General features: G+C 42.7%; 1 protein-coding gene across 6 annotated transcripts in view; it reads right to left on the bottom strand.

Moving 5' to 3' along the window:
* The window catches only part of FRYL (FRY like transcription coactivator), a 3,055,992-nt gene that overhangs the window by 2,928,668 nt on the left and 99,876 nt on the right, over nucleotides 1-27,448 (bottom strand). For 4 of the 6 annotated variants that reach the window (XM_069631691.1, XM_069631692.1, XM_069631693.1 and 1 more), the window contains exon 1: nucleotides 14,017-14,301. The exons of the other annotated variants lie outside the window; for them this stretch is intronic. In XM_069631691.1, the coding sequence (XP_069487792.1) occupies nucleotides 14,017-14,218 (202 nt within the window). In that variant the 5' untranslated portion in view covers nucleotides 14,219-14,301. Of the gene's footprint in view, nucleotides 1-14,016; nucleotides 14,302-27,448 lie in introns of those variants that run through there. 6 annotated transcript variants of the gene reach the window in all.

Here is a 27,448-nt window from a genome sequence, read left to right as displayed (position 1 = left end):
ATCAAGGACCTCCAACTGTACATTTCGGGCAAAAATCCCCAAAGGCATCGAGGGCACCGAAGGCTTCGACGCCAAGAGCGCTGAAGGTTTTGGAGTCGAACATGCTGCCGACGGCTGATAAGAAGGCAAAGCCTCGATATCTGAGGCCGACGGAGTCGATGCCAGCTTCCAAACCCTTAGCAGGTTTCTGCGGTCTCGCTGGGGGCGAGGACCAAGACTTGGAAGCATGGGACTATCCTGAGCCTTGTCCGAACAGGACCTCAAAGGTTCCCGATGCAAGTCACGTCGAGGACCCGAGCCCAAAGGCGTGCGAGCCACAACACGAGACTGTTCCATAATTGCACGTTAGATACCTGTCAAAGAAATACTTATCTTCCTGTGCTCTCATTAACGGCTGCATTTTGCAACTTTGAAACTCATGCCTTTTTCCCCATGATCGCATTTAGCCCGATTGTTCCAGATAAGCCTATTTCGCAGTTAGCCTGATTGTGCCAGATAAGCCTATTTCACGCCTTTTCTCCCCTATCTGGGAATCTCAAATCTAGGTGTATTCCTCAGTTGACTGCCATTTTGGTGAAACCTAGGCTTTTTCTGCCACGATCTACGAATCTCAAAGTGTGTTCTCCCATTGCCTACCATTGGCGAAACTGAGGATCGACTTTCACCCAGCAACAACTAAAAGCAAGTACCGACAGCCAGGTCACTGCCCAAGTTAACTAGGAGCCAGTCACCCTCCACACACATAAAACTACTGACATGAAAACAAGCCTAATTTAAGATCGCTTTTCACATCTCATTCGGCCTGCAGCCATTGAAAGCTAAAGAATGTTCATCAAACATACAGCACACGTTTTCACACGTTTTCACAGAAGGCTAATGTGCACAGGATTCAAGAACAAGAAATTGGCAGACACGAACAGAAGCGTTGTGCACGTCAACCGTGCAAGTTTAAGTAGTAACAATAGAGATAGCTCTTTTCAAAGCCAAGGGCCATAGAGTACAGTAGAGGCATTCACTGAACGGGCACAAAGCTCTCATTGGAGGTGCGAAAACCCACGTAATGGAGTTTTACATAGGAGCCCTAAACTCAGTGACACGCTCAGCTCTGGGCTTTACTCTCCAGATAGCAGATATGACACGCACACGGGCAGGGAAACCATGTTCCTTCATACATATAAGGCCTGAGTAAAAGGGGACAAGAGGGGAAACAGCAGTAGACTTGCCTGTGCATCGAGGCCGCAGAGGCTGGGGTGGAGGGCAGATGAGTCCTGAGCAGCAACAGCAGGAAAGAGGCAGCCGGGCCCAGCTAAGCAGAACTCGCAAACCCCAGAAGGCACAGTTTCAATTGAAGCACATTCTGCTCTAAAAGTGAGTGAAGGATGGGGGCTTGCTGAGTGCATTTAGACTGATGGCGTGTAGTAAGTGCAGAGTAGCTTCATGAGACAAAGGTTACACATGCTGTTAAACTAAAACCACCACTTGTTCTATTTATCTATTCAAGCATGCTCTTTGCCTACATGGCAATCTTGTTCAGAGGTGTGATGTTAGGTTATATTATATCTGCTTTTGCTTTAAACTTATTTAATAAAAGTAGGAGCCCTCAGAAGATAGGGGATCATATTAAATACATTCAGTCAAATTCGCAAACAACGGCAGATGAAAGATGGAAAGCAGACTATAAACAATTTAATCTGCTCCGAAATGAACAATCTGATAATCAGAAAGCAAAACAATCCGAGCTAATTCGAATTACACTAGAAAACTCATCAAATTCCTAAAAAAAAAAAAAAGGAAGTGAACAGAACCAAGTACCTCATAACGAGTGGAGCTGGTTAGCAGCAACCTTAGCGAATAACAACCGAAGTTAATGTTTACTGAAGCCAAAAAATATTGGTCTAGCCATTGGCTCGTGGAATACAAGAGGCTTTACTCATTTGTATAACTTCAAAGAAAAGTGGGTCAATGAGATAGACATATGTCTGCAAGAAACTTGGTTAGATATTTGTCCTATTGCAGAGGATTATGAAATAGCATTCAACCCTGCTATTAAAGGGATTAAAGGACGTCCAAGTGCAGGCATTCTCACTCTTGTAAAAAAAGCTTCTGGTTGTAGACTGATGGGATATAACAACATATCATCTTATATTCAAGTCGTCACCATCAAAAGGAACTTTAATGAAGACAAACATCTGATACTCTGTCATAAATTTGTATTGGCATCATAGTAAAGCTGGAACATTGTCCTTTTTTGAACAAATTATGGATATAATTCATGAATTGATGATCAAAGATACCAGTGCCGGTCTGATTTTATGTGGAGATTTTAATCTGGATTTTATAGAAAAAAAGCAAGAATGACCTCTCAAGGAAACAGAACTTGATACAAAAATGGTCCAAAGAATTAACCCTACACAGAATCTCCAGGTTGAACGGTAATGTCGAGGGAGACATACCTGCCAAATCGGCCTGGCAAAGAAATGAACAAAACTCAATTTTGGATTACATTTTTGTATCTGAAAATTTATCATTACTGATTCTAAATTTTTAAGTTCTTAACACAGAAGTCAGTGATCATAATATGATCATAGCACATTTTGAAATGCCACAACTTTCGCCATCAACATGGAATTGGAATATAACTCCTAATTGTAGTGGTAATAGATTAAAACTTAACTCTCACTAAGTGAATATATTGAAAAACGCAAATGAGAAACACATTGACTTGTTGGGTGTAGATTATACCCCCTTGTTAGAACAATATAAGATCGAGAAATCCAAATGGTATTCAGTCTCAAAAATGCTCACATATTTATAATCCTGAAATTGCCATAAGAAAAAGAGAAATGCGCAGGGCCCTGCGACAATTAAAAAATGACAGCCAAATGGATGAGTTGAAGATGAGGAAAGAGATCAAACAAAACTACAAGAATTGGCTGATAGCACATCGTGCTCTAACTGAACAACATGATGCTGAACAAATAATGAAGTCCATGAAAGAGATAAATTCTGCAGATTTTTGATCAACAATGAATCTGGAATACAGAAAGCATCGAACAAGAACATGGTCACGGAAAAAATGGATCGAGCATTTTTAGACCCCGTTTTCAAAAAAGGGTAATATTCCCAACCCTTCGCTACCTGCACTCTTTTTGGGATATTCAGTTCGATCAAGTTGAAATTTTGTCAGACATTAAAAAACTTTCTAACTCTCGTGCACCTGGTCCGGATGGCATAACAAATGCCATGTTAAAATCTGATCCGGAAGCCTGGGCTGAGTTTTCCAAGATTCTGTTTGATAAAATCGCCATGGAAGGTACCACTCCTAAGTCATGGAAAAAAGCCATTTTTGTCCCAATATTTAAAAAGGGCAATCGATCAAACCCAATGGAACATAGGTCTATTGCCTTGCTAGATGTAATAGGTAAGATTTATGCAACACAACTTCAGCACAAATTGATGGAATGGTTAGTCTTAACTAATCATATTGATGCCAGACAAAGTGGATTTGTGAAGGGTGTTGGCTGCTGCCTAAACCTAACCCCCATCAATTTAATGAAAATGGACATGATTAGGAAAAAATCAAAAGTGTACTTTGCATTTCTTGACCTGTCTCATGCTTTTGATAGCATAGACAGAGAAATCCTTTGGACAAAATTAAAAAGCTGGATTTGTCCAAATAGCTTGTTACATGCCATCAAGGATTTGCATACCGACACTAAAATGTATATTCGGTTGGATGCAAGTGGCACCTTATCGGGACCCATTCTTACCCACTGTGGAGTCAAACAAGGGTGTCCTCTAGCGGCTATAATATTCAATGCCTTCATCTCTGATATCGGTGAAGCACTTGAGAAAGCCAAAGGATTTGACCCGAAAATAATGGACTCTGCCTTAAATGGGATCCTATATGCAGATGACTTAGTACTAATGGACCTTACACCCATTGGACTACAACGGAAACTGCACGTGTTAGAACAATATGTCCAAGCTAATGGTCTACAGATAAATCCAAGTAAGTCTGTCATTTTAACACTGCAAAATTTGACTAAAGGTACATCCAAGAAATTTAATTGGTGCCTTGACGGCGAATCACTACAACAGGTAAAACAGGTAAAATACCTGGGTATGTGGTTACATTCCAATATAAATGATCATACTTGGGTAGAGAAAATGAAATCCAAATGTCGTCAACTAAGTACCCAAGCCATGGTCTTAGATATAAAATACGGCAATTTTTCACTGGTTCCAACTTTAAAGTTTTACAAACAAAAAGCGGTGCCTGCGATAACCTATGGCGCCGAAACTGCCTTTGCATGCCCTCCGAGTTTGTGGGATAGTCTTGAAAACATCTTTTGGGGCAGAATCTTGAAAGTTGGCAGAGGATTACCGGCAGTAGTAGTAAGATACGAATTGGGGCTGATCTCAAATGCAAAGGTTACATGGAACACTGTCAATCTTTTGCAAGATAATCCTGCCAAATGGTGCACCGCAAATGAAAATTCTACATGATTTGGCTGACAAACAATCAAATACAGTTTTTTCGGCCTGGATAAATCAATGTCATCAAATTCTAATGGATATAAATAGTGATGTAATCACTCTGAAGGAAAATCCAGATGCTGTAAAGAAAAAATTGTGGGAAACCGATTGGATCAGCACCTGCACTAATAGAGGCAAATATTCACTCTTGAAGAATGTTCCTCCAGAAGGGAAAGCCTACAACACAACCTATAAATATCTTGAAAAATGTCCAGACAAACAAAAAAGAACCCTGCTTATGAAATTCAGGCTAAATCAATTTAAGACAAAAGTAGTACTTATGCGATGGAGCAAATATGAGAAGCTGAACCCTAAATGTAGAATCAGTGATCATTTTGAAGAGAATATCAAACATTTGGTTTTAACCTGTGGAGCTTTCTCCATGAGAAGAATGACACTGTTTAATACGATTGTGGCAAATAAACCTTTCTATACCATGGAAGAATGGTGGGTGGAATGTTTTACAGAGGTAAATGATGAACTAACATACGCTCGGACATTCCTCCTTAAAAACCTTGAAGAAGAATTGGCCAAATCGCATGAAAAATGGAACTAGAAACTGGCTTGCGTTTTGTGTTGTACTTTGCCCAATTCAGTGGTCATCACTTCTCTTTACTTTTTACTATTTTTATTGTTTATATTTTACTTTGTGATATTTTTTGCTTCTTTTTGCTTTGTTAATTGTGATATCTTTTTATATGAATAGTTAAATGTGATGCCATTTTTCTTTAAAGGTTTATCTAAACCAATAAAAAGAAAAAAAAAAATACAAAAATACATTAACATAACGCCTGTGTCAAGTGTATAATTCAGAGTAATGTGTCAGAGTGGTATCTCTGAGTCACAGAACTTTACAATTCCTGGCTGTATATGTTTGATCATGTTGGTAAGCACACAAACCTAGGCAGGCCCGTCTTTTAGCACTGAGACACAGCCTAGGGTGAATGTCGACATGAAATGACTGGTGATCACGGGTCTGTTTTCACAGCCTCAAACTAGGTGAAGATAAGAGGCTCATGGTCACGCCTTACTCGTAGGCAATCAAGTCACTACGCACAGCACCCCGACCTAGACAGGCCATCCACAGATAGTGCAACATCAGTGCAACACCACAACCTTACTCACTAATTGGATAACCACCCCTAGAGGACATCCAGCTATCACATCACAAGAGGATAAAAGTCTCATCCAACCAAACCATACAAGGCCCTACAGGCGGGCTAGCATCCCTGTAACCTCAATACCCTAAAAATCTTACTACCAAGGACCGCAAAATGCCCCGACACAGTTGGACACCGACAGATAATCTGAACAAGGAACAAACCGAACTGATCCACACCCTTACCCTCAAGAAGAAACCACTGCGAATACAGAACGCACCCCAACAAACATTACATTCAACAGATCAAACATGAGAAGAGAAAAATCCCTATATCTTACACCGGACCTCGCAACAAGCACAACACCGACACTCCAACGCCACCAAGAGATCCAGACACACTGACAACAAACTGTAAACCCCGCTAAGAAAGGTGAGAACCCCAGAAGAGAAAGGTACATAACCAGAGTCCTCACTCTGTACAATACAAAAACACAAGGGCACCGCCTGCAACCCCATCAAAACAGACGAAACATAAGGCTTGGTCAACCCAACGATCAACCCATCAGACCCCCTTCATGACAAAGCAGACTCAGCGGATCACCAACTGATCTACGACAACACATAAGCACTCCACTAAACAACCGTAAGATGAAACAAGGATAAAAAAACAAAATCCTAACCACATGAAAAAGATCCATTGCAACCTAATCAACGCCAGATCAATGTCAGGCATTCCACAGATTTACGACAGATGTATCGACATTTTATTCATAACCGAAACATGTGTAGATGACAATTACAAAATTACACTCCATAACTTCCTCCCTAACACCTTTAAGTGCTCACAAGCAAACAGGAGAAACACAAGAAGACGAAGGACTGGTGATAGCATACAAGGAACACCTCAAAATTGAAACTGAAGAACTGCTAACCATCGAAAACTGCGAATCCCTAATCCTTCGCCTAACAGCAAACCCAAAGACAAACCTCAAATCCATCCTCATATACAGACCAACATACGATGCTGTGAATGCCTTCACTGAAGCCATCACCAACCTAGCCACAGAGCAGGAACACTTGATAATCCTTGGAGACTTCAAAATTTGGTTTGACAAAGAAATCACAAATACCTAAATCACTAGCCAAACAACTGACGACAATGAAACTACATCAACTAGTCAAAAGTGCAACTCACACTGCGGGACATACACCAGATGCAATATTCACCAACAAAAACCTCATCACCACAGCGCAACGAATACAGATCCCCTGGAATGACCACCTCACCATCATCCCCTTCGTGATCACACTTGCCACAACAACCAAACAACCCGAAAAACTGCAGACTATCAAACAGGAGGACCATAGAACTACTGAAAACGACCAAACCATCGGCAGTGACTTTGGATGAATCTGTCCTTGACAGAAAAACAGAACTACTGCACAAAGTATCACCGGAACAATAGATAAGAGCTCGTAGGAAAAACCTTTCACCCATCGGGCAAAAGAACCACAGAAAAATGGTTTACCCCCACTACTCAGCGCCATAAAAAGGAAAACAGGAAGCTTGAACTAGAATGGAGGAAATGAAACGACAGGATGAAGAAATCCCAATTCAAACGACATATCCGCTCATACAAAAAGGAAATCAATAAGGCCAAAAAGAAATTCAACAACAGAATCACCAAAGCCGCCAAAACCCATAAAGAACGGTTTAAAATCATACACTAAATGAGAAACCCCCTGGCTGTAGAAACACACCAATACCTTCAATGAAATTATGCAACAACCTCTCGGACCACTTCAAAAACAAACGCATCACCATCCACCCAATCCTACAAAGCAGACCAACCAACTAGAACATGCAACCTACCCAGACATCCAAGGATCCCCAGAACAAACTCTGAAGTTTCCCCCAAATATCAGCGGAGACATTCATCAAACTGGTAAGCGATCGCAACAAAGCTGGCTCCCCATGGATCCCTGCCCCAGAAATCAATCCTCACACAAGGGACAACGATGGAGCGCTTCAAAAACCTTTTCAACCAATCACTTTCAAACAGGGAAAGTACCAAGATCAGTCAAATCGACACACATCAAGCCGCTCCTCAAGGACACAGCAGGAAACGTGGAGGACCTCTCCAACTACAGACTCATCTCAAACATCCCGTACCCAGTGAAACTACTCGAAACATACATCTAGATAATAACACAAGAATTCATAGAAAAACACCTACTGCTGGATCAAGCACAAGTAGTCTTCCGACCAAAGAGGAACAGAAACGGCACTGCTCTCAATCTGGGATGATCTAAAGACTAATGCAGACTGACAAAAGCACAGGTCTAATTCTTCAGGATCGCTCACCAGCATTTGGCACAGTCAACCATGACATCCTAGGGAGATTGGAAGAAATCGATATCACCCACCTAGCCTTACTATGGATAAAATCCTTACGAACAGCCATCCCACGACTCTGGCCTTCTATTGCCTACTCAAGGTCCACAAAAAAGAAATAAGTCCCCCAGGTAGACCTATAGTCTCTGCAATGTGTTCCATTTTTTAACCCTGGGCAATATGTGCAGATCTGTTTCTTAGACCCTTTGTACGGAAAATGAAATCATTCGTCTAGGATACCACATAAATGATAAAAATATTAGATCTAATCTCAATCAACAATGACATATTGGTCACCCTCGATGTGGAAGCACTATATACCATTATCCCACAGAGGGCAAGTAATGAAGTAATGCACTACTATGTCAAAACGAGATCAGACCCGTCAGTTTCAGAGTTCATTCTCTAATGTATTTTACTAGTGCCAACTGAGAACTTCTTCATGATCAAGGGTACATATAAACAAAGTCATGGCACTAGTATGTGCGCGACGTTCGCCCCAGATCTAGCCAATTTATATATGGAACATTTGGAGCAAAGAACTGTCTCCAATGACAACAATCCTTTTAACACATACATGACATGTTGGTATCGGTACCTCGACGACGTGTTCATGATATGGAATGGTGGTCGGGATTGCTTAAAATCATTCTTAGAGTGGCTAAACCATCAGGACAGCTTCATCAACTTTACTCTGTCTTCCGATCCACACAAGATCCCCTTTTTAGATCTTGAAATGTATCAAAACCATAAGAAGGTAGGCACAAATTTGTTCAGTAAAGAAACTGATAAAAATACCCTTTTGGCCTATGGAAGTTTTCATCCACAAAGTCTGAAAGAAAATCTACCCTTCGGACAATTCCTCTGTATCCGGCGCAATTAACACTACAGTGCCGGAATTCGATACCAATAGCAAGCAGTTGAGCAGTAGACTAAAACAATGTGGGCATCCACCTGTGGTGATTCGAAGAGCTAAAAAAAAAGGGCACAAAACACTGATAGGCAATCCTGCCTGACTATACAAGACACGGAAGGTAGATAAAATCACGTGTCACTTCCTTCTCCCCAATCAGTCATCATCTAAGAAGGACCATCATCCAAAACTGGAGTATTTTAAACTGATGACTAACCATGCCAAACCACTTTTCGCCATTAACTGGCCCACAACCTGAAAGACAAATTGGTGCGCACTTATGAGGAACCGAAAACAACAAAACTGACCCAGTCAACATTACAGGCCCTGCCCCCAGTGATTGGCCACAGATGCAGCAAATTCTCTATGTTCCAATTTAAGACCTGTATGGCCTCACTTGGAAACTGCATTCCTAGACTAACTGCCTTACAAAATGGGACATTTATGGGATTAAATACCTGTGTAGCCTCATTTATATACAAAAAACAAAAATCCGACAACCGATATGCGAGCATCGCTCAAGCATCAAAAATATAATTGTGGATAAACCTCTGGTAGCCCGTTTTCAGCAGTAAAAACACACTGATTTAACATGGTTCATCATCCAGACAGTGAAATGCCCTACACGAGGTGGGGACAGAGATTTTTATTGCGACAGAACAGAAATGTATTTTAAGATTAGACCCGGTCAATCAAGGCCTCAATATCGCTATTGAATGGCATCTATTCATACACTGAGAATGAACAACCATGTCCATATTTTCCCAGTCCTTTCTCTGATTCAATACATAATTAAAAAAGTCCCATTTTTGACCTCCAAGCAATAAATAAAATACTCACATGCTACAGTTGTGAATGTCTTACATAGATACGAAACTCATTAACGGGGGAAAACAACGGCATCACAAAATGATGGGTGTATTTAGAGTTAAGCGCAACATGTAGCCCGATAGTTAGGCATTGCCGCAATCATTCGGGCATGCATTATCCTCATCCAAGATGGGGGCGGCATGTCGCGTCACACTCACACATGCGCAACCAGATAATATCACGCCAAGCTCTAGTCCTGGGCTCACAACGCGGGTGTTTTTTTTCCTCCCTCGGGCGCGGAAGACGCTGTTAAGGTAAGGTACCAGTCCGAGTTACGGCGCTGCAACCCCCCATTTCAGAAAAATTCTCACAGAGATTACTCATCAGTAAATACTTGATCTATTCGAGTGCGGATATTAGATCTCAAACATATTTAACGGTCTACTTCATTGATGCAGTACACGTTATGCCTCTGTAGCCACAGTTCAGGCAACATGATTCACACATTCGGCAAAATAGACCAGCGTGCAGCCGTAGATTTAACCACACTTACTAGGCAGAGGTATTTTGGCAACTCTACATTAGGAGCCACATACAAAACAGTCTTGTAGAGCGAGACACACACACACACACACACACACACACAGTTCTGTTCGAACTTAATAGACATTCTTTTTCGCCTGTCTTCACCTCAATGAATAGATGATCACTGCACCAGCAACATACTCCGGCTCCAACTGAAGACAATACCAAAATATCACGCCCGGCAACAGAAAGGATTACTTACAGATTAAGGTAATAACCAAAACAAATTAACGTGTCACAATAACTGCATAATTGAAGATTAAATTTGGTGATAGAGGAAAAGATGTAATTTGGTGATAAAGAGGACAAATACTTATCCCCTTTGTATGTTTTCAACAACCTTCAATGAAACACTAAAAGAGGAATCGATGTGTTGACCATTATTCAGCCCTACACCCATAGAAGAAATGATATGTGGGTACAAAAGCCGTGTGGCTGTTACTTTTTTTTTTTTTTAGAGGTAAGGTTTTTAAAATGCAGTACTTGACGGGAGATGCATCCCCTAACGAGAACATTGGTGTTCACATACCACTTCTACCAATGTGTCCTGAAGACAGCTCAAAGGGTTTAACCATACAAAGAGCGGATGTTGTAGACACTGTTCAACCGGCCGAGCCAGAAACACATGATTTGCTGACACCAAAAGTGAAATCGCAATTCAATATGCATTATGAATTGCTTTACACCTGGTTACTAACATCACTATTAAATGTGCCCATGCACAACTTGTGATTGCATTACGCATTGGAGCTTTGGTTTTTTTGGTGCTGATTTATGACATGTTTTGTTGCGAATAAATAGTTTTTCAGATATCCTGACCTTTTGTACCTGCGAGATCCATAGGATTGTGACCTAAGCACCTGGTTTACCTCCGTATGTGTATAAAGGCGGGGTAGCGTGTGTTGACTGAGTTCTCTTCTCTGAACGCCTATTTGAGGCAATCTAAAATAGCATATTTGTCAGTCTGCCGCCAACATCACAGTACCTTGATTTCAATGTCATTTAGTAACAACCAGTTCATTCCCATCCACGCAAGAATATCTAGCAATCATGCAGAGAATCAATCGCTAACGAGATGCCTGGTTTCATGTCCGTGGATTACAGCAGATTGGCATCGCATTTCAAACTACAGTGTCAGCCGTTGGGGACTTACTTACGCCTGTGGTTTCATAGCAGTTAAGCAAAAGTTGTGTTCAGGAGAAACATGCAATGTCACTGCTGACAGAATCTTGCTCTCCCCAAGCCCCTTAATCATATTGGTGGGTATGTTTCAAAAAAGGAATGCAATCAATCTGAGTGCAGTGCCCATTATTCTTACGTAGGTATTTAGCCTATTACACAATGGCTTTCAAACATGGGCCGTCTAGGTTACTACACAAGTCCCCAATGACCACTACTGTCAATTTCAAAGTGAACTTTAAATGGATGCATATTGCTATTCATCACACTATCAGCTAATGCCGACTAGCAACATGATTTTGATAGTACATAAAGCTGAAGTGGAAAAACGACCAGTTAAGCAATATGCAAAAAGGTACTTTTGAGAGTTTGAGCACACAAGAAATGTATCGGATAACCTCCGTTTTAAACTCAAGTTCAAATTAACTCAGACACAATTTTCTTCAGCTATTGTACCAATTAGAATCATGGAGCTGCTACAAAATGCTCTAGAACTCGACACAGGCTAGACTCATTAAGCGGGTCTTATGCTATTAGCATCCCGGGTTACCAATTAGGTAACCCGGGGTGCTGAGAGCATTGTATTTTCATTCAATATGATATGATATATGACCGGTTATTTATAACTCGCTTAATACCCAGAAGGTTTCTAAGCACGGAACCGGGGAATCGAACCTGTAGTTGCTCTGTGTGTCGCCTTGCTTCCAAGGAGAGCACGTTGCCCCTGAGCTATCCTCCTGAGACTGGAATGAATGAAATACCTCAAGGAGGAGGGGAGAAATATGGGGAGGAAGATGGTGGGTGGGGAAACAGCCATCTGACAACTTGGAACACAGGCTTACATCGGGAGATTCATCCCAGATTCATTGCCTCCTGATTGGCTGCCTCCCATGTGACTGGTGCTAAAAGGGTCATTGCTGGCCCTGGAACTGCTGCTAGCTGCTTTGAGTTGGTTAAGTTTACAATGAATGAAGTTAAGGGACTAAAGGCTGGGGATCTTTCTTGAAAGGTTTGCAAGTTACCCATAGATACTGCTAGATGTGCATCTATTGCTATGAGAATTGCAAAACGTATTATGCTAATGAAGTGCACTAGGAAAAATCATCCAATGGGGAGGGGCAGTGCTCCAACTAAGATTTGGAAGAGGGGGTATTTTGAAGTTGGGATTAAAATGATTTTTTTGGGGGGAGTAAAAACAGCAGCTACAATTTTTTCTTTTTTTTAAAAACTGGAAAACGAATGTTTTTGTAATAAATATTCTTTTGCACCTAGTTATTCATACACATGAAAACTTCTGATCAGGCAGTAATATATTAAGTTTCTTCCTGTGGTACAACATTCAATACTGGTCCAAACCCATCCATTGAGCCGTGTAGGTGAAAGCAGGGGCACAAAGCTCTACTTGTCTATTTCCTATTTTTTGTTGGGAGCATTTTTCCACCCCATTTTTATTTTTTTGGCAACATTTGCCTATTTTGAGAGACTAAGCGGCTGATCCAACCATCATCTATAGGGCCGGGTGGGGTTTTTCCTGGATTTGCATTGTGCTGCAAACTGAATACCACATGTTCAGAGAGCGCACTCAATTACACCTCAAGCTCCAAACTGAAGGTTATGCTTGTTCTCATACTCAGCCCTCTACTCCTCATTCTCAAACCCGACATGCTGACCTTGTGGGCATGTTGAAGACACCATTTCCCACTGATGCATGGACACTAAACCTATACTTGTCTGCTATATGATCAACTTCGTTTCCCCCTTTGGCCTCCATACTCCCCCTACCATGCAAAAGAACCCCGAAGTAGCCACCTGGTGGTATGAGTGCTACGCATCAAATTAATATATTGCCAATGACAGTTTTTTTTTACTCTAAAACTACATCAAAAGCACGCCTCAGACATTTGGCACAAGTTTCTGGTCTGCTTATACAGCCTAAGCACATGGCTGAAACTACAGAAAAGGGCGGGATGTTCTAGGCCCTATGGAGCAAAATGTGCCAAATGCTACATTGCAAAATAATGTGCTCCTTGTGGCCAGTCTTCTGACGAAGGTATTGCAATATGTATTGTTAACTAAGATGGTGTATGCTTACTGTGCCGAGTAAGTAAGACATAGGCACTGTATGTGGTTTCTATAAGCAAAACAATTACACAAGCACACCCACAACCCACTCAACGCTTTCAAATGGCACAAGCTCTAGTCCAAGCACACGTTAAAAAAGCAGCTAAAGCCGATAGTGTGAAACTATGTTATACATTTAAAGTAAGCACTCTAGTTGGAACTATCAAATATTTGATTGTTAGCAATTGAGAACAAGCACCATCGATGCAATGTAAATACCATCTCGAGAAACTGCAGTTAGGGCCTGCAGGTGGGTTAAGAGCCAAAGACGCGTGCCATTGGCCTCCATCCCTCGCAAATCATTTTTAATGCATTTTCACGCTGTTCGCGACTTACATATAGCTCAACACTGAGTATTGATTTTCCCTTTACCTGGCGGACGGCGTCTGCATCTTTTTAAGTGGATGAAATTAAAGTCTGCCTCATCCTCCTCGTCTATGGTCTGCCCCAATGAGAGCAAGCTGACCCGTCTCATCTTCAGCAACTTGGGCGAACTTTCACGAACAGTGCTTCCCACGGCCAAAACCACGTCTCCAGACATGACGGACGGAACCACCTTCTTAAAAAAATCCATCTTTCTGTGCTCACTCTACATTCCAAGCCCAGACCGAACTCGACAGTCCGAAGCGACCACAAACATGCACACACCCTGGCGCATGTACAAACTGCCTCCAAGCTACACGGAGGTGGCCTATGCCGACTGTTTTGCAGGGTGATGTCATTCGGAGGCTGGGAGGTGCCAGACAGCCTGCAAGGCAGCAGCCAGATGCTGGGAGGCAGATTTTCAAGGCATACTTGCTGTGCAAACTGATAAGCGGCGAACGGCAGAAGCCTAATAAGTGCAATATGGACTAAAGGTAACCACAGCCATAAAATAAAAAGTTCAACGCGTTTAACTATGGTCGTACAGTCAAATAAACAGACAGCTTGCAAAACCTCAAGAAATGATTGACCGCCTTCTCCAATAAAAGTACAGTTCAACAGTACCGATAAAAGGGAAAATCGAACTCACAGTTGGAAGGGTGGAGAATGGGCCTGCGTTCATAGATAATGCTTATCGCTTAGAATGATCGTTTCTTGTACTGTGTAACTCGAAGCAACACCGCCCTTCGGGGCATTACTTTTTACTGTGAATAAGCTTCAGCTTTCAACTATAACCTTTCAATATATATCACTAATTTTACCAATCATTAAACAACAATATCTCCTAAATATTTACAGAAATGATACAAATTCGGTCTAGCTGCACGCGTCTTCGACGAGCAGGGACTTGGCCACTTTCGTGCTGGCTAAAATGCACCCACATTATTTAACTGACACTTCCCATAACTGGACTTCTGTACTACATCGCGTTGGTACCTTACCAATGGTGTAAGGTGCTATACAAAACGATGATTACATTGCATAAAGTTTAGGGAATGCATGAAGTACTTTCAGGAAAGAGCGTCATTGACTATTATTGTGCTCAATTCCAAAGAAGCTATGCGAAAAGTGAGTACTGCATGGAGTATTTTTTTTAATGTAATTGTTCTAATAGGTTCAATCAGAATCATAACTGTGCAAAATAGAAAAAGTAAAAAAAATAAACCAAGATAAAATTGCTACACTACCTGTTTTTTTAAAGCTTACATATCCGTTACAAGCCATTTCTCAAGTGTAAAACATGTACAATTGTCTGACGCCTGAGCTAGTAACCACAAAAGCATCCTGCATGGTCTATAGATTTTAAAGAATATTTCCAAGATTGCATGCGAGTAAGATCAGGAACCAATGATTCGCAGATGAGGCGGATTCTGTTCTATTGGGCTACGTTCTTCTAAAATTGAATAAAGTTTAAGATGTCAGATGGAAACTACATGTATTTTGACATATTTTGTCTGAATAGCGCTGCATCACCTTAGGATTCCCCAAATGCCTTCCAAGAATCTAAATAAGACAGTGTTGTATACAAAATCACTAGTACCAACACTCTTCATAAATAAATGTAGTTGGGTGAAGGGTGGGGGAGGGAACAAAGTCAGCGTCTGCAATGCTTAATTTGTCTCTCGCGTAGCTTATGGTATTCATCTGTATCTTTACCGAAGGATTATCACTTTGTTCAAGACAATTGTGCTCTCTTGTGGATCTGCTAGGAGCAGATTTTAATCGACAAAACTTCTTAAAGATTCCTGCAGTTCCTTTATGGACCAAACAGGGGTGTCCCAGGTTTAGCCTAAGTGCTTGGATTGGAACTTGGCAATTAATCTTCCAAGGTCGTTTCTTGGTTTGCAATCAAACTCTTCGCCAAAGCAGTCAGGAGAAAAACATGTTGCACCGAGGGGAACATCTTTTCATATACTAACTTGAGAGACCTCAATTTTAGAACCGTGCAGTCTGATGACTTGATGCAGGATTTAAAATGAATAAGACATTTTGCAAGAGACTAAAGATGCTTCTTCCAACGCAAATTGCAATCCACGTTTACGCCAGTTTGTTTATATATTCTTTGACTAAAGAAACCAAAAATAAAAAAAAGAAACCTAGCAGACTTAGAAAACCATTATGTTGATTTTTCTCAAATTTAAGCATCAAGGAATTAAGTTTGCAGTACTCTTCAAGAGAGGTTAAGGCATGTAAACCAATACGAGTAGTATCAAGGGGAATAGTATCATCGGAATATTAAAAGTTTAAATTGATCCATTGGTTGATTTGGGGGTGGGGGGCTTACAGATTCAGGAAATCTGCTAATACAAAAGAAATGGAATTAAGCTGAAATACAGATTTAAATATATTTTCTATGCCCATATTTATAATAAATTGACTTCTGTGCCTTATTTGGACTCCAACCCAAGTATTGCTATGCATAGCTATAAGCTATGTAGAGCACAATTTTCTGTTATGCTACACTTTCTTAGCTTTCTTCGAAGAGGTTGAGACCGCTTTCTCAAATACCTCGAGCATCTTTAGCCTGAACTTCTCCCACTCGGCTGGTGAGGCCGATTTGGCCGGACACGAGACCCTTTCTGGTGTGATCTGTGGCGCCTTTTTTTCGATGGCCATGAGCATGACGAGTGGTGAAAGCCACTACGTGATTGGGACCATTTAAAGCTTTCTTCCGACGAGGAGAGTCATCTCTCAAGTCGGAGGATCGCCTTTTCAATGGGGTTGCCGAAGGGGATTTATGGCACCTACCTGCAGCTAGCTTCCCCTTTACGCTCTTTCAGGGCCTTCGCAGTCAGAAAGGCAGGACCCACACTCCAAAGTTGCATGAGAGGATCCGAGGCACCATAGACCCATCCGATGGGGGTCCATAAGGGACATTTTCGCCCCACAGTTGTGACTTTTTTTAACCCCGATCTCAGAGTTGATGATGCCAACGACTGCCATTTTCACTAAACAAAAGCTAAAAAACAAATTGATGACGTCGACACCAAGACACAGGCCCTCGAGGGACATCGAGTCGATAGGGATCAGCGTGCAGCGCTCCCTGCTGTAAAAACATTCTGAAGCAGCTAAAAGGTGGATATGGAGATATTTTAAGATGACTAATATGTGGGAGGACACAATCCATTCAAAATGTATTTATATTAGCAACTTGAAGAGCCCCGCAATAGCCAATGCAATTGCAAAGATGTTTAACTGAATAAATTGCATAACTGATCAGATTTAGTGTAAAGATGAGTTTCTGGAGCGTGTTTAAATTGTGCTTTTTGTTCTATACAAGTACACGTGTTGCCTCCCAATTCAAAAGTTTAAAAACAAAATATCAGAACTGTTGGTTAGGGAACAATAACCCATAGTTGATTAGCAAGTATATCGAAAATGTGTGAATAAGGCTGAAATGTTTTTTTAGAAAACAATTATTCGATTTGCAGGAACCAAACAAATGGGGGAAAGAAAAAAAAATCCACACCAGAATATGAAACACTGCACTGGTAAAAGTTTATACAATGCGTTCAACCAAAACTGTGTGCAGCCCAGCACTACACATGTGAATGACAGCCATTCCATGTCAAAGGAAAAAAGGCAACAGTTAAATCCAAATTCTGCAATAGTAGGCTAGGAAGGCCTTCCAATCACATGCATATCTTAATAGAAGTCTCATGCACACTTCCTAGCAGCTGCCTACATCTGAACATCGTTGGGCGGGAAACAACTAGTGGCAAAAGTCAATTCTTCAGGACCAAAGTAAACAACTCTGGCAATTATAAGGAATGAATGAGGTCTCGCTGTGTATAAAGCAGTACATAATCCACAGCGGTATATACATAAAAAAAACATTCCCATCGGTATCATTCTACTCCAAATTTTAAACTCTATCCAACATTAATTGAAAATTGTTTCATCATGCAGACTTAACAAATGACCAAATTAATTCCATTTTATTAAATGCTTTTGATTTAAAAAAAAAATAAAGGGAAGCAATAATAAAAATGAGGCCAATTCTTTTTTAAATTAAAGTATATTAATGTGAATAAGGTTAAAAATGTTTTAAAATTTGATTTCTTGGACTGAAACTGACATACATATATGCCAATTCCGACAAAAGAACGTTTAACAAGAGACCATTTTTCTTTACAAAGTACTAATTTGAAACCAATCGCATCAAAGACAAATTTAAACACACTGTCATCTTATTGACGGAAAGATACTTGTACTATAGGAACAGCCAAAGTTATTTACGTCTTGGTTTAAATACCACAAAAACCTTCTTGATGGGGTCTACGGTTGAGGTAGCATCTATCAAATGATGTAGTGATGTTTCGGCAGTTTATATTTCAATGCCTTCATAAGAACCTACAGCGGGGCTACTTGTTTCAATTTCAAAAAGTATTTATGGAATGAATCATTGCCCCCCCCCTATCTTTGAAATGTTTTTAGTCCCGTTTGCATCAGACAGACTCAAAATGAAAGTTACTCACCATAGTGCCCAGAGTACTCAGTCCATAATTCCCTTTCCTCCATCCGTGTGGGCGTTCCCCAACATGAGGACAGTAGCAGAAACTTCGGCAGTGAAACACTGAGCTTCCCCATTAAATTTGTATAGCGCAGTGGCACCGTCTCGGGCTTGGGAACACCTCGCCGAGGCCCACCCCACCCTCCAGCGCCTCACCTCGGTCCCCTTTGAATGCGTCGGACGCTTTGATACCTGGCTATTCTCAGAACATATTAGCCCTTTGGCATACTAGCAGGGGAAGATGGGTGGGACATATGGACGAAAGGGGACAAAGTACTCTAGTCACTACGGTGAGTAACTTATTAATGAAACATCCAGTCCCCTTTCCTCCATCCTTGTTGGCGATTACACCGAACAAGATCATAGGGTGTAGCTGCGATAACCTGCCTCATTAATTAGATGAAGCAAATAGGTTCTTCTGAACCACCTGACCAAACTCTGCATCGTGCCTGGAGCTGGTGTCCAGGGAGTAGTGCCTACAGAAGGCAGGAGTGGCGCAAGTAGCCACCTTGCTGATGACATCTCAAGAAGCAGGTCTCTGAAATGCAATGCCCGTGGATTTAGCTGACCGCATAGGCATGAATCACTGCAGCAACACGTTTGCCCATGGCCGTGTATACCTCCAAAATGGCCTGAACCATCCAACAGGCAATGGACGCCTTGGAAGCCAGAGAGCCAGGGAAGGAGCCCCCACAAGTGACAATGCCTCAGACTTCCGGAAAGATTTTGTCTGAGAGGCAAATCTTGAGTACCCTCCAGAGGGCCAAATAATGCAGGCCCCCCTCTGCCTCCGACTGTGGGTTCAGGAAGAACACCGGAAGGCAGATGGAGATCTTGATTCAGATGAAATGGAGACCACTTGGGCAAGAAGTTTGGTTGAGTGCGCAAGATGCCCTGGTCGTTGTAAAACATGGTGAATGGCTCACAAAAAGACAATGCTTGCAGCTCACCAACCCTACGCACAGAGGCGTGAGCACCAGTAAAACGGTCTTCAGTGTCACAACGCAGATGTCAACAGAGGCTATCGGCACTGATGGTTTGCGCTGCTAAGCTGCAAGAACCACACTTCGGTCCCAGACCGGGTGCGGCCAATGCACCAGCGGAAAACACCTAGACAGCTCCTTGGGGTGGGCCTTAACCACCGGGGTGGCCACAAAAAACATGCTCAGGGGAATTCTTGTAAGCACCAATGACCGCCATAAGTGTGTCAAGTATCCACCTGAACTCCTGAGAGTCTCGGGTGTGCTGAAAAAGCCAGCACATCATCCAGAGACAGGGTCAAAACCCTTGTCACAAGCCCAATGGCAGAACCTAGTCCATTTACTCTTATACTGTGACCAAGTCGAGGGCCTACTGAATGATGTCCCAGTCGTCATCCGAGATTTTAATATGTTGAAGCCTCATCTGGTCAGGAACCAGTGTCAGCTTGGCAGGGTCCAGATGTTACACTGCCCCATCCTTGCATCAGGAATCCCCTGCTTGAGATCGGAAGGTGGACGGGAGCCTGGGAGCACAATTGCAGCAGATCCAAAAACCAGTGTCTCGACAGCCAGTTGGGGCAATCCGGATGAGGCTGCAACCCACTAAGACCGAAACTTGCAGATGGTCCTTTGGAACAGAGGGGTGGGTGGGAACGCATAACACCTGCGTCCATGCCAACAGATCTGGAAGGCATCTCCCAGAGACCCCCAACCCTGTCCTGCCCATGAAGCAAACTGGGGGCACTTGTGATTCAGAGGAGCGGCAAACAAATCCAGGTCTGCAACTCCCCCTCATAGATGGGGAACCCCAAGTCGCTCAGCTGGCCTGCTTTGCATTGCTGTCCCCGGATGGTGGACTGCGAAATCCCAAACCCCTCCGCCAGGGCCCATTCCTAAATCAATACCGCCTCCATGCAAAAAACCTTCTGAGGCATTTGGTAGATGGGTATGTGCAGGTGCGCATCCTTGAGGTCCAGGGAACACATCCAGTCCCCTGCACACAGACTTGGCTATGTGCACGGGAGTAATCATCTTGACGCGTTTCATCGGTAAAGAAAGATTTAGAAAGGACAGGCCCAGGACGACCATCAGGCCAGCCTGGTTGTTATTGGGTTCTACACAAATCCTGCAATAGTACCCAGAGCCCCTGTGTAAGACGGACCGCCTCCATCGCCTGCATCTCCAAAAGGGAGGGACCTGATATACGACACAGCCTTCCTACCTTGTGGGTATTCAGATTAAATATACAAAAAGGAAGGTAAACATCTAGAGCAGAGGACTTCAAACTGTGGGGCGCGCCTGCCTCCCGGGGGTGGGTGCCAGAGCCCAGCATGATATGTAAAAAAATTTTTTTTTTATTTTTTTTAATTTTTTTAGATTGGAGGAAATGGGAAGTGGGCGCTCATATGATCAGACTGGACCATAAAATGGTCTTGGGCACCAATAAAAAAAAATGGCAAAAAAGTTTGAAGACCACTGCTCTAGAGTGATGGCACTTAATGATTACCTTCCTTGTATATTTAATAATATATGACTTTTATAACGCGCCTACACACAAGTGTTTTACCTCCCATAAAAGAGCCAGGGACCCGATCTGATGAAGAGGAGGCAAGGATGGTAAAGGAAGAGGAAGAAACCGAAGTCCGTGGAGACTACGGATAGGATACACAGGCTGCTGAAAAGATGCTTCCAATTGCCTTAGAAGAGAGGCAGCGCCCCATCCCCTGACCTTAACTTCACTGTTTCTTAGCGTCAGGAGCTAAGGAGGAGGAGGAGCGTAAAAACCTGTGCAAAGTCCTCTGCTGCTTCCTCCTGTTGTCGCTGTGTGACACGTCAGGCCTCCGTGTGCCGCAGTCCCAATAACCCCTTGAAGCCGGAAAAAGCTTGGGGTTTGAACCCGGTTCTGCCCTGTGATAGAGGGAAGGATCTCTGTCCAGGCTTTGTGAGGATGACCAAGGCCAGCGGTTTGAGTGGAGGTTTTCTTTGTCAACTCGTCACAGTTGACAAATGAAAAAGGTCCACTCCCTCGAAGGGCAGATCTAGGATCTGCTCCTGCACGTCAGATGAAAACTTAGTGGTGTTAGTCCACGCCGTCCTCACCTCCACACCAAGGCACATCCCTCTGTTGGCTGTGTCGTTGTGGGAGACCAAAGACTCCATGAGGTCATGCGCAATGGCCGGACATCAGCCAGACCAACCTTGAAGGAGAAGTTGCAACTGTGAACTGTGTGAACCGTAATGACACATTAAAGGCCCGGATTTGAAAAAGGTGCAGGTTGTACTCCGAAACATGTGTCATCCAAGAGGGGCTGAACATTCAAAATAAAAAACTTTATCAAATACAACCGAACTTTTGGATTTGTCATTCATAGCAAAAGAAAATACACCAGTAATTTATCTTGGCGCAAATAAGTGCAGGCACAGTTGCAACCTTTCCTACAGTTTACAAACGGAGTAGAGGAACTCAGTGTCTCCGTAATGACCTACACTCATGCGAAAAAGAACCAACCACAAAAGACAAAAACCCTAAAAAGGCTAATAATCACCAAGTAACCCCGATTTGGTCGCGAAGGTACAGGCCTATGATATCTCCAAAAAGTTCCTCAATGTTAGAAAACAGCCTTGAAGGAGGCTTGCTTGTCCGAGGGAAACTCCGGCAAAAATTCGCAGAGCTCCTGCCACAGCTTCCGGTTAGCCGCAGCCAAGAGGGCATCTGAGTTACATTACTATTTTCACATTTCCCATGCAGACGTATCGTAAAAACATTGGAATCCAGCAAAGGAGCACATAAATGACGAACATAACATTTGATATTCCGAAAGAAATAAGAAGGCAATAATAAGTTTGAATTTAAAAACGGATATACAATTGTTTAAAAGCTTAATACGTAAATAAGAAAATCGGAGAGACAAAAAGGCTTTTTTCAGAAAACAAGGCATTTTTTTAGAAACAGTGGAAACCGAAAAGAATTATTGTCTCATATATATTGGATAATAACCATGTTTTCATGTTGGACTAAATGATCAGTATTAGTTTAAACAACAGAACAACAGAAAGCAAATTAAACAGTGACGCAGGTTTTTCTTTTACAGGCAATTTGAAACACAGATGCAATAGAACAGTTACATATTTCAGTGATTTCCGAACCATCCATACAAGGATAAAAAACCACAGCAAACAAATATCAAACCTAACAAGGAACAAGGAAAGGCAACTAAGTAAAGTAAAATCGAAGCAAAGCAATTGTGTAGAACAGATAACCATAAAGATCCTCCTGAAGAACCGTCAGATAAGTAGACGGGGAAACACGTGTCGATGACAGGATATAAATCAAAAGAGGACAAGTATTAAGAGGACATAAGAGGAACAAGCAAAAAGCAAGCAGATAAAGGACCTAAACAAAGTGTAAATAATGAGCACATCAACAGACTAAGATATTTATTACAATGAAAAGAGGACACAAATAATTCAAAAGAGGACAAGTAGAAAGAGGACACAAGAGGAACAAGCAAAAAGCAAGAGGATAAAGGAATTAAACAAAGAGAAAATAATGAGCACACCAACAGACTGTAAGACATTTATTACAGTGATAAACTAAGTGCATAACTGCAAGACACATATTGCAGTAATTAGTAACATGTATGCTTAATAAAAAGGCACCATTTCAATCAATACAGTATTGTACTGTTTTTTTCAATTTTTCAACCCTTGGACAGCCTGAGGGAAACTGTATTTTGAATTAGAGCTGCCAGTTAGACTACAAAAAGGAAGAATCTTAACTAAACAACCTACACACATCAACAACATCGGGCGCCAGTAGCCGTTTTAAGGCTGATTTTCTACAAATTTAATTAGGGGCATCTGAGTTGGCTTGCCGCATGTGCAGTCCTGAGATGGAATAAAAGCACTTCCCTAAAGACTCAGAGAAACAGCTGGTGGAGGCTCCCGTGTGGGACAACTATGGTTTAAAATAGGAGGCAGTGGCCACCAATGAAGAATGCGGCTGCGGGTGGGAGGTCAGGAGGATTAGCTCCCCTTCCGTCAGCCTGAACCTGATGTCCAGTTTCTTGTTCATCTGGGCGTTGGCCCTGGGCTTCTCCTGGACCTTTCACGCCACCTGCAGGACGTCCTTCTACAGGGATGCCAGACTGGATCATGGTGCACTTGCCCAAGACCTCTGCTAGCACTCCCGACTTCCTTGGGGCTTTCTCGGGCAGACCCCCAAGAATTCCACCAGGCCCTGCAGGCAGTCTTGAAAGGCCTTAACGGATGCTTCCCCTGCGCTCCCCCCCTCCTGTTTTTCTCAGACCAAGGGGAGTCCAGGCCCTGGGACACAGGTGCTGACATGGTCGAAGACTGGTACAACGGTTGCGGAGGGGGAGGCCTGGTGGTACATGAGGAGGTGGAGGCATCTGAGAAACCGGTAGAGCCTGGACCGGAGGAGGGACCAGCAGGATTGGAGGAACAGGAGGAGTGCCCCGAAGAGGAGGCTGGAGAGGCACCACCTGCGGGAGGCTCTCCTTCACTATATCCTTCAGGAGCCACTTCATCTGAGGGGCACGCATGAGGAAGAGTAAGCGTTCGAAGAAGTGGTCCTGCCTAGCCGACAGATCCCTAGGGACCTGGGCCTAGGCGCTAAAGTGCCCAGAAGCCTGGGGCGTGTAGCCATAAGGTTGAAACCTGCACTGTAAATCTGTGCCGCTTCCAGAGGGAATGGAACCGGGATGGTCCTGCAAAGCCCATTTGATGGGTCTAAACACGGGCGGGCCCCCGCATCCAAGATGGCAACCGGCTTCAGCAAGCTCTGGTAGGCTGGACGCCCTTGGCCCCATGAGCCGGTAGATGTGCTGGATCGTACTGAGAACAAACTCTTTAAGGTGGCACTCGAAGATCCCTTACCCCTTGGGGATCTAATAAGACGAACTTGATCGCCCCTCAGCTTGCGACCCAGTAGCCACAATGACCTCCAGTCTGTCCCCGGAACGCCTGGAAGAGCCCCCTGACCCCTCCGCTAGGGAGCCGGTAGCCTTATAGGCCTCAGGCCTGTCAGAACCTGAACACAAGGAACCCTTGTCCGTAGGAACCCCAAGGAAGGAGTTGCCGCGCTGTGGAGCTGGGCTGAACAGGGGGCCTACCTTGTCCTACCGGGAAGTCATGGAGACAAGGTCCTTAAGGTGAGGCGAAAGGATAAGTGTGGAAGATCTCTCTTCTTAAGGTGAACACCCATCTCTCTTCCATGTTACTCACGAGGACTCATCCACAGCCACATTAGGGCAACATTAGGAGGGCCTCTCAATCTCAGAATTCGGCACAGACTACAAAAGACAAATAACTGAGACAAATCCCTAGTTAGATTATGCTTCTTTACATTATGCAACATAATTGTGAACACTTCCCATCAAGAGCAACCAAGAGGCAATTCCCTAGACACTTACCTATGACCAATTCTTTAGGAATGTAGACCGTTTAGTGTGCTGACAGTGTGCAGCCACATCACAGGTCTAGTTCAGAGGGCCTCCCAACCATGAATTTTACAACAGACCGAGAGCAAGGTCTCAGTAACTGGGCTCAAAAACTTCATGCAATATTAAAACAAGGCATACCACATTTAGACAGTCAGACACTATCCTGGTAAAATTACTAGTCACGAGTTCTTTCAGGATCTGCACACTCGTCCAACAGGTCGGGGACGTTCATTAGGAATGCCAAAGCTGGCCTATTAATATGCATCAGGCCAGCCAATGATGTAAGCACATTGCATACGTAGCATAATGATGGCACATTGCCAGTTTGTAAACCATGGGAGGCCAAGCAATCCCATCTACCTGTTGTTGATAGTTTCCAAAAGGGTCTTCCCAGTGAGCAAAGGCAATTGCAGATACCAATAGTGTAGGCTACAAAAACGACTCTGATATTTCCGCTAGAGTTCAAAACCAACACACTAATGAAGTGCCTAGTCGTATGTCCATTCAGTAAACAGCAATCTAAATTAGTCACGGAAACATAGCACCAAAAGTAAAAAATAAAGATTGAAGTAAAGATGGAAAATTAAAAGTTAAATAGATCTGACCAAATGGCGGGATCAATGTCCTCCAAGTGTTAAGTTGTCGGCTATTTTATCTGCTATTGCTGAACTAAAACAGATTCGACAGCACGTCTTAATACATTCATTTCAGTAAAAAAGGGGTTAGGACAGAAAATTCATGGTACTAGGAAACAAGTTATTTCTGTTATTTTAAAAGATTCGGTTATCTGTAGTATAGTTACACAGCCTAGTGGGAGAGAAACGTGGTGGAGTATAGTGCCTGTGTGGCAATCTGCAGCTTACAAGCTCAACACATAGTTTCTTGACAGGTTGCTATGTAAATAAGAGTCCAATCACAGTCCTCATTAAGACCATGTTTATAACTATCAAGCCTGTAAATCCACATATGCTATTTGTACACTAGACTTTTTATATTATGTATGTACTCTAAAAACTAATAGTAAATTATCAGGGGCATGTACTGCATCCAAGAAAGGTCTTACCAATGACGCATTTTAATTTTTACAATGAATGTGAGACCTGTGTTTACCTATGCAAATATTTGATGGTTTGGTAGTGTGTACAATATATCCGAGGCCACAAAGGCATTTGAAGCAGTATATTACTGTAGCCGAATTAAAATTAGTAAACTGCTTTAGATGCCAGGTTTAAATTTACTATTTGGAAGCTTTCAAGTTGTGCATTTGCATGAGGTACAGGAACCACATGAAACGTGTCCTTTGAGGGGGCCTAGGGGCCACACAACTGATCACTCGTGGAGATGGGAAACGAAATGCACCAATTGGTCCTTTAAATTTGGATTGCATTTGTGTGAAAACATCAGTATCGGTTCTCCTTCAAGGCGTATCAGAGGCCATTGTCATTTAATTACTTGCTTAATCAGTCTGGTATGCGACCTATGCATAATTACACATACCAATTTCTCATAGTCTGTCGTGATGTTCGACAATGTCTCCCTAGGTGTACATCATGCCCTTTTATTGAACTTAGCGATACTTTTTTGGGGTATTGCCACTCATCTAGTATTGTAGCCTGCCCACAGTAATCGTGGATGGAGCTATAGTTCCTACGGATATGCAGATCTTGTCCATAGGGGAGATTATCTTTCTGTGCTTGTGGATGATGGATCATATAGTGCAACAATGTTTTGCAATCAATTTCCTTTCTGAAAAGATAATGCAATCCATTTCCTTCATTTTTGATATCCAAGAAATTATTTTTGAGTTACAAAATTCCTTGCCGTATTGAATATGGTAGCCAACACTCTTGATCCATGTATGAAATTGTGTCGATGTTGTCAGAGGCCACAGCGAACACATGACGTCTTTGCACAACAGACTAACTTCAAGTCATACAGGTGCAGTAACTTGGCAAAAAAGGCTGTGTGCAAATCCTTGCGACTAATACAGCATGAGGGCGCCATGTAAGAGCCTTTGGCACATCCCACAAAAAGGGCAAGGTGGAAACAATAGACTGGTTTGGTTTCAAATGTTGTCCATAAAGGGGGAAACCCCAAGTTTGGAAAACAGTCAGGAGAAGTGCCCTCTTCCACTAACCTAACATTAGCAGGGTGTGTTGTGACAAAAGCTTAGGCTGGCCATCTGTACATTGCCCAATTCCAAAACCCCAGTGCAACCATGAGAAAAAGAATACGGTCACGTAACTTGATGAAAAAATAGGGCAGATATGATCTCAGTGTTAATAATTAGTTCATTTTGTACCAACAAAGAAAAAATAAACCTTCAAACACCAGTAAAATGACTCCACTCTGGAAGTTTCATGTGAGCACAGGACTTGTCTCAATGGGCCGCAACCAAATCAGAGGGGCCAGTGAAGGTCAGG

Source organism: Ambystoma mexicanum, chromosome 6q, assembly GCF_040938575.1.
Source record: "Ambystoma mexicanum isolate Mex_15411 chromosome 6q, UKY_AmexF1_1, whole genome shotgun sequence".
Classification (NCBI taxonomy): Eukaryota; Metazoa; Chordata; class Amphibia; order Caudata; family Ambystomatidae; genus Ambystoma; species Ambystoma mexicanum.
The sequence above is the reverse complement of the archived record's forward strand: the minus strand, read 5'-3'. Positions and strand labels throughout refer to the sequence as shown.